Raw genomic sequence first — 14,006 nt, 5'->3', positions numbered from 1 at the left:
ATTTTATAAACCATGGGCAAATGAAAAATTCTGATGTGTGTGTGTGTGGGGGGGGGGGGGGGGGGGGGGCAGGAAAGCACTGAGCTGGCATGGCAAAAGCCTGCATTCTGGTACTATAGCAAGAGTGGTTACCAAATGCCAGGCCCTGATGCTTGCTGCGTCGGCTCCATACATGACGAAGTAGCATCTTTTCCTAATAACGACAGGCCATGCCCATACAAATAATCCAGTCTCATCTACAACTAATCGTTGACTTTGCTAGCCACTGGCCTTGATTCACACAAAGAACTGATGCCACTACGGTCTAAACTGGCATCTTTGGTACACGAACCACAGTGGGGTGCTGACTGGGCCTGACCCCCAGTAAGCTGTTGGCTGGCCACTGCACTCAAATGTAACAGTGTGGCCAGTCTACCTGCAAACCTGATGTTTGCAGGCCATACATAGTCGTGCACCGGTTGAGGTGCTGACACTGGTTCTTCACTGTGGCCGCCTTTCAGTTGGGTGTCCTTGCGCCAGTGGTTTCCTCCTGCTGCCGCTTGCTGATCTCCACCAACAATGCCACCTAGTGTCAGCACAAGCCACTGGGACACTTTCTGCTTCAGCTGTATGAATTCTGCTGAATAAATATGCTGCTGTTACCAATGCATTTATGATTCCATGGTGGCCAAGGAACTGGTTCTACAAGCCCACAACCTAGTCAACCATCCTGACCCAAAAAACAATCAAGAAAAACTTCCATTTCCCAAAACAGCTTAACACCTTTTTCCAGCTCCAATTCACTTTTTTCCAAATCCAAAACCAGTTTTGTTGGTGTTGACCTCCACCTTATCAAAGCTCACATCCGAACTTCACTCCACATAAAATCAATCACTAAGCAGCATTACCCCCACTTTGACAGCAGCAACCTCCTCCACCTCAAACACTACTCTTCTACAGCCCAGGCATCTCTTTCAAATGTATGTACTCCTAACATTAAATCCCTCAATACTTATACCAACAACCTCTCCCAAGATTTCTTCCCTGACAACTGCACAAAGATCTTCTCCAAAAATAAATCCCTGTGGGAGCATCTCTTCTCCTGTCTGAAAATACAGCTCACACTTCCAAAATAGTCAGAATGATCCTCCCTACCACCAAGGCCCCAAATGTCACAGTTATAACTTTCTTAAGTAAAGCATTGAAATTAGACCCTGATGTTCTTCCCACAGCACCCACTGTCACTGGAGAGGTTTCCTTTCCCTTCATCCCTCTTCCTTCCCCTTCAACTCTTCTGCCAGAAGAAGGAGCCACTAGCTCTGAAAGCTTGTAAAAGTTAAAACCTTTCTGTGCATGTGTTCTCCTACTGCCATATGATGAGTAGATTTCTCATCTATCCAGTTCCATTATACTGTCAAGAATTTAAATTTGGTGTGGTAAATGGCTCTAAATGTATAAAAATTTAAGTTAATGCAGATGTGCAGTAAAAGCAATCCTGTAATGTTTGAATATAGTATTAGTGGCATGCATTTGGACATAGTCACATTAATGAAATATCTAGGTGTAATATTATAAAGTGGTATGAAATGAAACGAGCATGTAAGAACAGTAAGAGGAAAGGCGAATGGTCAATTTTTGTTCATTGGGAGACATTTATAAAAGAGTAGTTCATTCATAAAGGAGACTGTATACAGAACAGTAAGGCAACTCATTCTTGAGTATTGCTGAAGTGTTTGGGATCCCCACCAGTTGAGGTTAGAGGAAGACATCAAAACAATTTGGAGACCCGCCGCTAAATTCATTACTAGTAGGTCTGCTCAACATGAGTATTATGGAAATGTTCTGTCAACTCAAATTACAAAAACTACTGAGAAACACTAATAAGAAAATTTAGAGAACCAGCATTTGTTGCTGATTGCAGACTGATTCTATAGCCACCAACGTACATTTCATGTGAGGACTTTGAAGACAAGTCAAGAGATATCAGGGGTCATACAGAGGCATTCCGACAGTAGTTTTTCCCTTTCTTCATTTGCCAATGGAACAGGAAAGGAATGACTAGCAGTTATACAAGGTACTCTTCACCATGCATCATCATATGGTGGCTTGCAGAGCATATGTAGAAGTTCCTTTATTCTTTCCATTATTTGCAGTGTTTTGACTATGTGTAGCAATCACAGCTCATTACCTCAGCTGAAATGCTCACTGTTCCCTCTGATAATGTTTGTCACTCAGAATTTACCCTCAATTTTAAAATCTTTCCACGTGCAAAACACACACACACACACACACACACACACACACACACACACACACACACACACACCCCACAAAAACACTGACCACAGACAACTGGCTCAATGCCAAAGTTACATTCACCTGCAGATTTTTAAATTTTCACATATCTTTAATGCAAAACATATACCGTACTTTTATAAGATGTGAGTTGTCAATGTAGCACCCATGTTTTATGAACTGCCATGCTGGTAAGAACTGCTCAATCATTATAACACTAACCATTTATTACGAAAGAGCTGTTTCTCCCATGAGATAAGAAGTTTCATTATTCACTCCCTTCCATGCACTTAACAAATTATTTCTTAATTACTTTTGTCTGGTACGTTTTTCGCAAAAACCACTAGCAACACATAATAATATTCTGTATAGCAAAAGCCACAGTACAAATACCACTAAAGAAACTTTGTAACACTGTGCTATTTATTTTACTTTCCCATAATACTTTGCTCTACACTCAATGCAGCTGTTTGTCCTTAAAAAAATGATCATCTTTAAAAAGTCATCTGGCAGCTAGAGACATTAATCATCCCAGCAAAAAAAAATGGTTCAAATGGCTCTGAGCATTATGGGACTCAACATCTTAGGTCATAAGCCCACTAGAACTTAGAACTACTTAAACCTAACTAACATAAGGACATCACACACACCCATGCCCGAGGCAGGATTCGAACCTGTGACCGTAGCAGTCCCGCGGTTCCGGACTGCAGCGCCAGAACCACACGGCCACTGCGGCCGGCAATCATCCCAGCATGTGAAAGCTCTTTTTCCACAGAAAATTACTGTCCTCTCAGACATACCTTGTTGAAGCAAGGTAGCCACAACAGACAAAAATGATGCTTTGTTGTTGTCATCATCACCGTCAACAACAACAACAACAACAACATCCATCTAACACCCACTGCTAGATAAAGACCCCTCCCCCCCTCCCCCTAGACTTTTCCTTGTTGCTACTGCATGATTTCTAATGTCATCTACACACAGTACATTAGCTTATTCTCTCCATCTTTTCTCATCTCTCTGAATCAAGCACGAACTCGACTGGCTCATCTAACATCTGTTCCTCTAGATGTCCCAACCCCCCACCCCCACCCCCAGTTTCATTTCAATTACATTATCCTTGATTCACTTGTTTGTTTTTCTGTCTCTTCTATTAATTCTTAACATGCATCTCTTTACTGCTTACTGAGTAACCCTCAGTTTCTGAACAGTTTTCGCACTTAACAATTGCATCTTTCCAAATTACGGAATGCAATACTGAATTTAAAATGCAACATCTTCCTACAGAAATGGAATTTCACTCATTCAGCATTTAATTCCACCAATCTATTGAATTAACTTCATAAGTCATGACATAAAAAAGCATAAAAAATCATAGAAAGAAAAAAAAACTCCACAATACCTCCGCTGTGTTGCCTCTGGAACATTCATGGATTGTGCAGCCGGTGGAAGACTGGCAAATTCTTGTCCTGGATCGGCTGGCGAAGCTGTGGCTGGCATTTTAGCTTGACTTGCAATATTCTGCTTCCGTGGACGTTCTCTTCGGCACCTTAAAGTAAACAAAAATGTATAATTAATTTCAAAGTATGTTGGTGTAGATATAGGTGTGTGTGTGTGTGTGTGTGTGTGTGTGTGTGTGTGTGTGTGTGTGTGGACTTCGAAGTGTGTGTGTGGACTTCGAAATTTCTAAACCGATATGATGAGGAAGGTGATGAGTTTCTTGAGAATATTTCCACAGGAAACGAGACAATGATGTCTTGTATGACTTCATAAACAAAGTGTAAGTCAGTATGGAATGATCACACATGGCTGTTGCAACCAAAGTGAAAGCCAAACACACAATCTCAAGACTGAGATTATGGCAAATCTGTTTTGGGAGAGCTTTACTGTTCTGTTAGCCAATTTTCTGCTGTAGGGAACAACAATAAATTCACTGCATACTGTTCGACCTTGAGGAAGTTTCAGTGCACCGCACAGAATAACTGATTTGGCCTACTGCCATCCAGAGTTTTCTTGCTGAATGACAATGCACAGCCTCATTACACTTCTTGAACTCAATAGTTAATCAGAGTCATTTGAGCAAACAGACTATACCACACATCCTGGACCTGCCACCAAGTAATTACCATCTGTTCTACTACTTGAAGAAGTTATAATCCCAGGCTAATGTCCGATGCTCACATCACCATGTATAGATAAATTAGAAGAATGCTATAATAAATGTTTGAACAATGGAGGAAGCTTTGTGGAAAAATAGCTTCAAGTATAAAGAGTGAAGTAAAAAAATATTTTTGTTTGCCCCTTCTACTTTTTTTTAATGGACTCATTTAGAAATACCCTTTGTAAATTGTGGTCCTACATCACAGCAGGCCAATAACAACATGCTGTCCTGCCTGTCTTCCTGATACCAAGTTTTATGCACAATAGCCCCTGTGTTTCCAGATCAAAGGAAGCACACATCAAACATCACTATATTTTCTGATTGACATTACTGAAGCATCCCTGGCCATGAGGCCGTCTAGGATGAAGGCATTGGCATGGCACGATGTATACTGGCCAGGCACTATTGCAGACATCAAGGGAACAGTCCAGGCCTTAATACTAGCTTTCAGAGCCAGATAGCCCCAGAACAGTGTTCCCTCTGACCTACACCAGAGCATCCTCAGTAGGGGATACACACTGATTATGCCACACTGCTCACGGCAGCAATATATCCACTAGTAGTAGATGCCCCTTCCTACTTCCCATACATGACCCAGAAGAAATGGCAAGAGAGAGAATTTGCGCCACAACATATGCTACAGTCCTCACCTAGACCATCCCCATTATAAATTTTTCTATCATTGCAGTGACTAACTATTTCAGTAGTAGAAAATAGACCTCCAAAATGAAACTACAGTAAAACAAATAGAAAACTCTCCTTGCCCAATAGTCTTGACTAAATACTGACAAAAATGCTAGCTTATGTGAGAAAAGGTTTTGTCACATAATAACACGCTGAAGAATTAAGTTACTGAAAGGCAACATAATGATAAAAAAGGAATCCCTCACTGACATGATGAAGGATTCAAGATGGCCAACTGATTCAGTTCATGTTTGACAAAGTGCTTTCATACCCTCTAAAACGGAGGAATCTAAGATACTTTGTCTCAATCCCCACCCCCTTCCAAATTTGAGGAAATCACCCCGGCAACCCATGACATGCAATCAACTCGATAAAAGGGCTCGATAAATAATTGAAAACTGAGTATTTTTCCATCATCTGTGGGACCTGCAAATTCATATTTTCCAAGAAATCAAGAAAAGAAACTTTTACAACTGCCAGTTATGTATCTGAAAGGTTAACATCCTCCAACAAAAGCTGCAATGACCAAGCCCATTAGCTGGGGAGTGTGTTTGTGGATCCCACATTTCATAATAAAAAGCTCAGTTTTCAATATCTATTGATCTCTAACTTCAATTTTGTGTCAGTTGCATGGCAAGAACATTACAGGTGGTTTTCTTGAAAAAGGGGCTTAGAGAATCAAATAGGTGACAGATGGTACATAAACTATCTGCCAAACATGAGCCATATCAGCTGGCTGTGTCTAAGGCCTTTCCCTTTGGGAGTATAATTCGAGCAAGCAAAGGCACAGTTTAAGGCTTATTGATGTATAGCAGGAACAGGAAGGAAGATTAGAGATGGACCATAAGTTTAGATAGGTGTAGGATGCAATGACCAAATGTGGATTTGAACTTCACTCCTTCCCAATGCAAGTTCAGAGACTTAACTACTGTGCCGCCTCATTTGTTTATCAATTTTGACATCATAAGAGACAGTACCTGAGAACTGCCTGTTTCCCAGTTGATGGAACATCACAGCTTTCACCTAAAGTTATTTAGACAAACAAGAGGAGACATGTATCAAAACGGCCAGATGAGGATCTGAATCCCATGACTCCTGAATACAAGTACAGTGTCTTACCCACTGCATCATATCATATCACCCAATGACATGAGAGAGAATTTGCTCAACAACATCCAACTATTCTTGACTTATGATAACTTCTATTCTTGTTCATACTTCTGATCTCATTTCTTTCATACGACATATTTTCAGCCATTTGTTTCTTGTTCTTCCAAACTTGCTCACCTTTCTTTCAATATACGTGTGGTTCCAATTAGTCATCCTTTTCTCCATAACTTGCTCAATCCCCCTCTGCCTCACCTCAGTGTTCCAAATATCACTTCTTACAGGATTTTCATTGCAATTTCCTTCCAAATCTTATCCTGCTCTCTCTAAATATGCAGTGTGGTTATATCTTACATCCTTCCAACCACAATGAGTAGAAGTTGCCCTTACAAGTCTAAGAGTGTGGGACCTTTATCAGTGAACACATGGTTTTTCTTATTGCTGGAAGACCCACTAGTGTTTGAAATATGTGGAACATGGATATTGATATACAATATTTTAACTTAGTGTGTTTTAGTTGTTAACCTGAGGGACAGACTGTGTTTTCCCCAGAATCTGCTCACTATTTTTAATGACTAAAAGATGAGTGCAGTATGGGGTGCAGGTGTTTTTGTGTTGTCTGGTCTCCTTCCCAAAATGTTTGTAGGTACATTTTAACATATTAGAGTGGACAGACTAGACATTATAACCAAGTGTGTCACTCACACCCAGTAATCTGGTACCTTTTTATTTTAAAAAAGACCCTACTATTTTATTACATATTTTATCAGCTGCTACTCATGTTTTCATATGTTTTGTGCTATTGTTTTTGTTGTCTTCTTTTGGTCAGTGTTGTATTTTAAGTCTTTTTGTTGTAAGTGTGTGTCGTTTCTATATAGCTTTAGAATTTATCATAGTTTTAATCATTTTTAACTGCACTTGCCACTCTTTATGTTATGCAAGTGTGTTCATGGCCCTGTAATTCAGTGCCCTAAAACCACAACAGTAACAATAAAAAGAAACTTGTTCTAGATGTTAAATTGTTTGTCATCATCTTTTTATTGGTGTGCTTGCCACTATGTGGTATGAAAAAATCTGATAGTGAATCTTCTATTCATTCTCTCTCTCTCTCTCTCTCTCTCTCTCTCTCTCTCTCTCTCTCAGTTCCTAATGTCATACAGAGCAAGCAAGCAAGATAAAAATTTTATCTTTCAGAAGTTATTTCTTTTTTTTCTAATATTTTGGCAGTATATCTTCCAGCCATCTTCAGAGAGAGCCGATTGACATTGCAGTACAATACAGTACTTGTTCTTCCATTCTAAACCACAGAAAACACAAGCACCACAGACATTGATTGGCAACAAAGAATATGCATAAATTGAATCTTTGGCTATGTGGTCAATCCATGATGGGATATCAACATGTAGTTATTAGCTGCAGTGTCTTTGTGAATTTATTAAAGAAAGCACCAGATTCCATGATTTGTCTACAATGAAACTACACTTTCTGTTAAGGTGTGTTGAACACCTCAGGCACATGTGACTCTTACAGCCCAAAGAAGCAGCTGTGACAGGGCACTGCATTGATAGAGGTCATTCTACTCATGGTATGAGAAGTTCAAAATTCTAGTTACAACTTCATTTTTTTGGACTCGGTGGTGAAAGACACTGTTGAAGATTCTTTGATGAATAATTTAACAAACAAAGACAGCGGTTTAAACCCAGACAAACAATGAACCCCATTGCTTTCATTAATAAACTCACAAAGACGTCGTTACACTGTAGCTAATGATGACACATCAGCATCATCAATGTCTCTAGCACTCGCACTTTTTGTGGTTTAAAACAATGGAACAAGTACTGTAATGTGCTCTAGCTTCATGTGGGTGACTCTGATACTGCTGGAAGATATACAGCCACATTATTACAAAAAGAAGAAATAAAATTTGTGGTTGCCTCCCAAAATTTAATGAATGGATTATCATGCTGTGAAAACACCAAGGAGAACATTTATCAATACAGCATATAAGGAATGAGTTTTGGAGGAGAACTGATGTTATCAATCAACAATGACTTTTTAGATCAATGGAGCCTTTAAGCATTTTTTCCTTAAATAAATTCTGTCCATGTTGAGAGATTCTGGATGGTCTACAAAATAGCCATATATAGCTGCCATAACTTTTTCATTTGACTCAAAATGTTTCCAATCAGAAATTTGTTTACATGTGGGCACAGGTGGAAGTCAGAGTGTGTCAACTAAGGCAAACAGAACAGATGTTCCAAAAAATAATACTAAACTACCTCCAAGTTCCAATGGCCTACAAACTTTTATGGGCATGTGCACTATCCTGAAGAGCTTTTCTTTTTACTTTCTTTTACAGTCTATATCACTTCCCACATATTTTTTCATTCAAGTTGTATAGAAGAGTTTTACACTACTAATCACTACAGATTTACCCTTCACAAGGTAATCAATATGAACACCCCAATTTGCAAATCAGAAAACACTATTCATAATCATATAGGCAGATCTAATTGACATTATTTTTAAAAACAAATAAAACTACTTTGATTTTCTTCTGTTTCTGATGAGGTATGATGTATCCATGAGTCTCCCACGGTAACAAATTAGTGCACAAAATTAGTTGGAGTTTTTGTAATGCTATCTAAATGTGCCAAGGAATTTATTTTTATTTTTGCTTTGAATCAGATTCCAACAAATGCAGGGCACCATCTCATACAAACTTCATCGTGTATTAATTTTTCATAGAAAATGTATCCCAGTGTATGAATAAGTTGTCAGCTAATTGGTAAACCTACATTGCCTATTGCCCGAAATCATATGGTGCATTTTGCTATTGGTTCCTTTGGTAACTGTAGTTTTGGGTCATCCTTAACTCCATCTACAATACATGCACCCTATGTGATCAAAAGTATCCAGACACCTGGCTGAAAATGACTAACAAGTTCGTGGCACCCTCCATTGGCAACACTGGAATTCAATATGGTGTTTGCCCACCCTTAGTCTTGATGACAGCTTCCACTCTCGCAGAAGTATGTTCAATCAGGTGCTGGAAGGTTTGTTGGGGAATGGCAGCCATTCTTCATGGAGTGCTGCACTGAGGAGAAGTATCAATGTCAGTCGGTGAGGCCCGGCACAAAGTCGGCGTTCCAAAACATCCCAAAGGTGTTCTATAGGATTCAGGTCAGGACTCTGTGCAGGCCAATCCATTACAGGGATGTTATTGTCATGCAGCCACTCCACCACAGGCCGTGCATTACGAACAGGTGCTCGATCATGTTAAAAGATGCAATCGCCATCCCCGAATTGCTCTTCAACAGTGGGAGGTATAATGGTGCTTCAAACATCAATGTAGGCCTGTGCTGTGATAGTGTCACACAAAACAACAAGGGGTGCAAGCCCCCTCCATGAAAAACATGACCACATCATAAAACCACCACCTCCGAATTTTAGTGTTGGCACTACACATGCTGGCAGATGATGTTCACTGGGCATTCGCCATACCCACACCCTGCCGGCAGATTGTCACATTGTGCACCATGATTCGTCACCCCATACAATGTTTTTCCACTGTTCAATCATCCTATGAAATCCAAGTTTCCTCACCTTCCGCTGTGTAGGTACATGGTGAAAGGCCCCTCCCCTACGTGGTAAAATTAAAATTTATTTAAAAAAAATGAAACCGATCGACCATAAGTGTCGGCAAGGACATTAATTATGAATGCATGGTAAGGCGCAGACAAATGAAAAAAAAAAAAAAAAAGACTTGAACTCTACAACTCTTTATCATCCGCTTTTGTTTCCTGTGGTACAAGAGGTAATGTCTGCCTAAAATAGCCACAAAAAAAAAAAAAAAAATAATAATAATAATAATGCCACCCATGGGTTGGTCATTTTGTCGAACATCTTTAAGGGTTTTATAAACCACCTCTACTGGTTATTAAACAGCAATTGCGTAGAATCCTGGCTTTGTCACTGATCTTCAAGGTGTCATATACTGTGTGTTCACTGATATCGAAATCTATCAGGAATTTAAATACTGTATGAGCAGCTTCATCAGTGGGTAAAAAAGTAGCTGCTGTTTGTGGTAAAGCCACAGCAATAGCTATTTTTCCTTGGGCTCATGATTTTAGTGAGGAATGCTTTTCCTATCCCATCACGTGCCTCAAAAAACAGAATTCCTCCCATATTATTATTGACACTCTGACAAATGCATCTGAATATTGTGCACTGTTGTTCTGCTAAATTTTGGATGCCGTTCTACAATTTTTCTGCAAGTTCTGTTGGATTATGGTTTATTTCCGCTGTGTACACTCTGTTGATGAATGCATCTTCTAATAATGCCACTGACAAGCTATACTGATGGACAGAACTTCCTCCCATATATGTAACCAAGTTTTGTATAGCCACCAAGCACTAACAATTTGCAGAGTGCTGAAAGGAGGTCCCTACAGTGTATGTAAAAGCAGGCTCAAGCAGAAATATGTGGCACTGTTTGGATTAACCGTTACGCTCTTCCAATAACATGTTCTTTACATACGTCAGGCTCCCCATCTACAGCTCTGCCACGCATTCTACAACTGAAAATACCTATCTGTTTGTTGTAAGTATAGTATAACGAAACTTCATTATACAACAATGTTTTTGCAAAATCACTGGCTTCAGAAAGCCTAAAGTATGCCAGAAAAATTGTTTGTCTTTAGTTATCAAACCAACCTGTAATATCTTCAGGGTTACAATATATTCGCTGTTCTCCTGCAAGGTGTACATCAAGATGAATCACAGGTAGGTGTCTCTTGTGAATAAGGAAGCTCAAAATTTGCCACACTGCCTCTGAAAAGCTTATGTATCAGCTCGACTGAAACCTCATGACTTTATAGTGTTCATTTCTCAATGCAAGTGTGGCTCTAGTCACTGCCCCCGTTCACGTACTTGCAAATATGCTACATACATTCAACATTATTGCACATTTCAACATTAATGTAACTTGAAATGTTTTAGATAATATTGGATAATAGGGCATGTCTAGTGTCGAAAACAATTTCTTGGTCATGTGACTTTATTGTAGCTGTAAACCCACCTTGCTCAGATGAACATCAACTATAGATATCCATCTTCTCCCCTTATCATTTGCTCTACCAGTGCTCTTGGATCTCTCCAAGAACACCTGCCATCCTGCATACAAGGAATGTTTCTGTTTATGCCCTGCAAGGATTGTGAACCATGGGTGTCTCTACAATGTCAAACAGTGTTGGAACTGTGTCATGGTCCAGAAATGCAGCACTCTAACAACTTATCAACATCATTGGGACATATTTTGTCTTCCAGCCACAGGAGGACTTGTGCATGAGGTAGGCCATGCTTTTGTCACTCAACACTATACATGAAGCACAAAGATGACCCAAAAAAGCTTTCTTTTGTGATCAGGTGGATCAGCAACTTCAATTTCAACTAGAAAACCCAGGCTCTTAGATCATGTCAATCATGTGACATGTCAAGAAAGAAGTTGTTGAATTAATTCATTCCACTTTGGATTTGTTGTGAATGTAATAAATAGATCAGGTCTTCCATAGTTTTGTACATAACAGAAAGTGTCCTGAGTACACAAATGCTTATTGCATGGGCCATCAGTAAAACTGGACAGAAGAATCACTACTCGGCCTAAAGTTTTCTGTGCTATCATCCTGCTGCACAGCGACTCATAAGTGCACATAGTCTTCAGCACATAACGTTATCTAGTTGGGGCATATATACACTAAGGGCTTTGTCTCATTTTTTGTGTACATATCAACAACAAACTGACAGAAGAGTTCATAAAATCTCTGCAAGTAGACAAAACAATATTGTCTTATTTGCAGCTGGTGAGCATAAAATTGTCAGGATGATAGCTTTTAGTTTATGTTCAACAATTTTGTGTTGGAGTTGACTTGATACAACCCAAAATTGTACCCATCTTCTCCATGGCAGTAAATTAAGGGGTACTGTATGGTGTCGTATGATCAATGTGCCTCTTAAATGCGTTTAAGGCAATTGAGTCAAGTGCGCAGTACTATACACATGGTTCACATTCCTGATTAACCAAAACAGCTGCAATTTCATTTGTAATAGGGACATTATACTTCCACCATGTCCAGCAGCAGGTCATTTGTCTGTGCTAATGACAGATTTATACTTATTATTTTGCACCTGCAGAATTGATTCTAATCTAGCTTTAAAATATGAATATATAGATTCACTTGATGAATCATGTTTTGAAGCAGAGCAATCAGATCACTGTCAAGTTGTGGAAAGTTTCCATATCTACTAGTTGCCTGTTCTTCATAATTAGAAACAAACTACACCTGAAGAAACTTGGGTACATTTCAGGCAGCAAAGTACTGAGAAGGTGGTAAACCTGGCATTGAACCTTAAAGGTACGCATGAATGGTCCATCCATTATTTGTTTTGTGGCAAAGGATGTAATTCAAAATGCATTATAGTATGCATGGACCCTATCCATAAAGTACGAGGTGCATTCAAGTTCTAAGGCCTCCAATTTTTTTTCTAATTAACTACTCACCCGAAATCGATGAAACTGGCGTTACTTATCGACGTAATCGCCCTGCAGACGTACACATTTTTCACAACGCTGACACCATGATTCCATGGCAGCGGTGAAGGCTTCTTTAGGAGTCTGTTTTGACCACTGGAAAATCGCTGAGGCAATAGCAGCACGGCTGGTGAATGTGTGGCCACGGAGAGTGTCTTTCATTGTTGGAAAAAGCCAAAAGTCACTAGGAGCCAAGTCAGGTGAGTAGGGAGTATGAGGAATCACTTCAAAGTTGTTATCACGAAGAAACTGTTGCGTAACGTTAGCTCGATGTGTGGGTGCACTGTCTTGGTGAAACAGCACACGCGCAGCCCTTCCCAGACGTTTTTGTTGCAGTGCAGGAAGGAATTTGTTCTTCAAAACATTTTCGTAGGATGCACCTGTTACCGTAGTGCCCTTTGGAATGCAATGGGTAAGGATAACGCCCTCGCTGTCCCAGAACATGGACGCCATCATTTTTAGCACTGGCGGTTACTCGAAATTTTTTTGGTGGCGGTGAATCTGTGTGCTCTCATTGAGCTGACTGGCGCTTTGTTTCTGGATTGAAAAATGGCATCCACGTCTCATCCACTGTCACAACCGACGAAAACAAAGTCCCATTCATGCTGTCGTTGCGTGTCTACATTGCTTGGCAACATGCCACACGGGCAGCCATGTGGTCGTCCATCAGCATTCATGGCACCCGCCTGGATGACACTTTTTGCATTTTCAGGTTGTCATGCAGGATTGTGTGCACAGAACCCACAGAAATGCCAACTCTGGAGGCGATCTGTTCAACAGTCATTCGGCGATCCCCCAAAACAATTCTCTCCACTTTCTCGATCATGTCGTCAGACCAGCTTGTGCGAGCCCGAGGTTGTTTCGGTTTGTTGTCACACGATGTTCTGCCTTCATTAAACTGTTGCACCCACGAACGCACTTTCGACACATCCATAACTCCATCACCACATGTCTCCTTCAACTGTCGATGAATTTCAATTGGTTTCACACCACGCAAATTCAGAAAACGAATGATTGCACGCTGTTCAAGTAAGGAAAACGTCACCATTTTAAGTATTTAAAACAGTTCTCATTCTCGCCGCTGGCGGTAAAATTCCATCTGCCGCACGGTGCTGCCATCTCTGGGACGTATTGACAATGAAAGCGGCCTCATTTTAAAACAATGCGCATGTTTCTATCTCTTTCTAGTCC

The 14,006-nt window shown here is 40.1% G+C and overlaps 1 protein-coding gene across 1 annotated transcript in view; it reads right to left on the bottom strand.

Annotated features, from left to right (window-relative positions):
* LOC126471439 (uncharacterized) overlaps window positions 1-14,006 on the bottom strand; it is a 246,061-nt gene that overhangs the window by 193,725 nt on the left and 38,330 nt on the right. The window contains exon 3 of the mRNA XM_050099613.1: window positions 3,677-3,823. Coding sequence (XP_049955570.1) covers window positions 3,677-3,823 — 147 coding nt within the window. The remainder of the gene's footprint in view (window positions 1-3,676; window positions 3,824-14,006) is intronic.

Source organism: Schistocerca serialis, chromosome 1 (assembly GCF_023864345.2).
Source record: "Schistocerca serialis cubense isolate TAMUIC-IGC-003099 chromosome 1, iqSchSeri2.2, whole genome shotgun sequence".
Classification (NCBI taxonomy): domain Eukaryota; kingdom Metazoa; phylum Arthropoda; class Insecta; order Orthoptera; family Acrididae; genus Schistocerca; species Schistocerca serialis.
The sequence above is the reverse complement of the archived record's forward strand: the minus strand, read 5'-3'. Positions and strand labels throughout refer to the sequence as shown.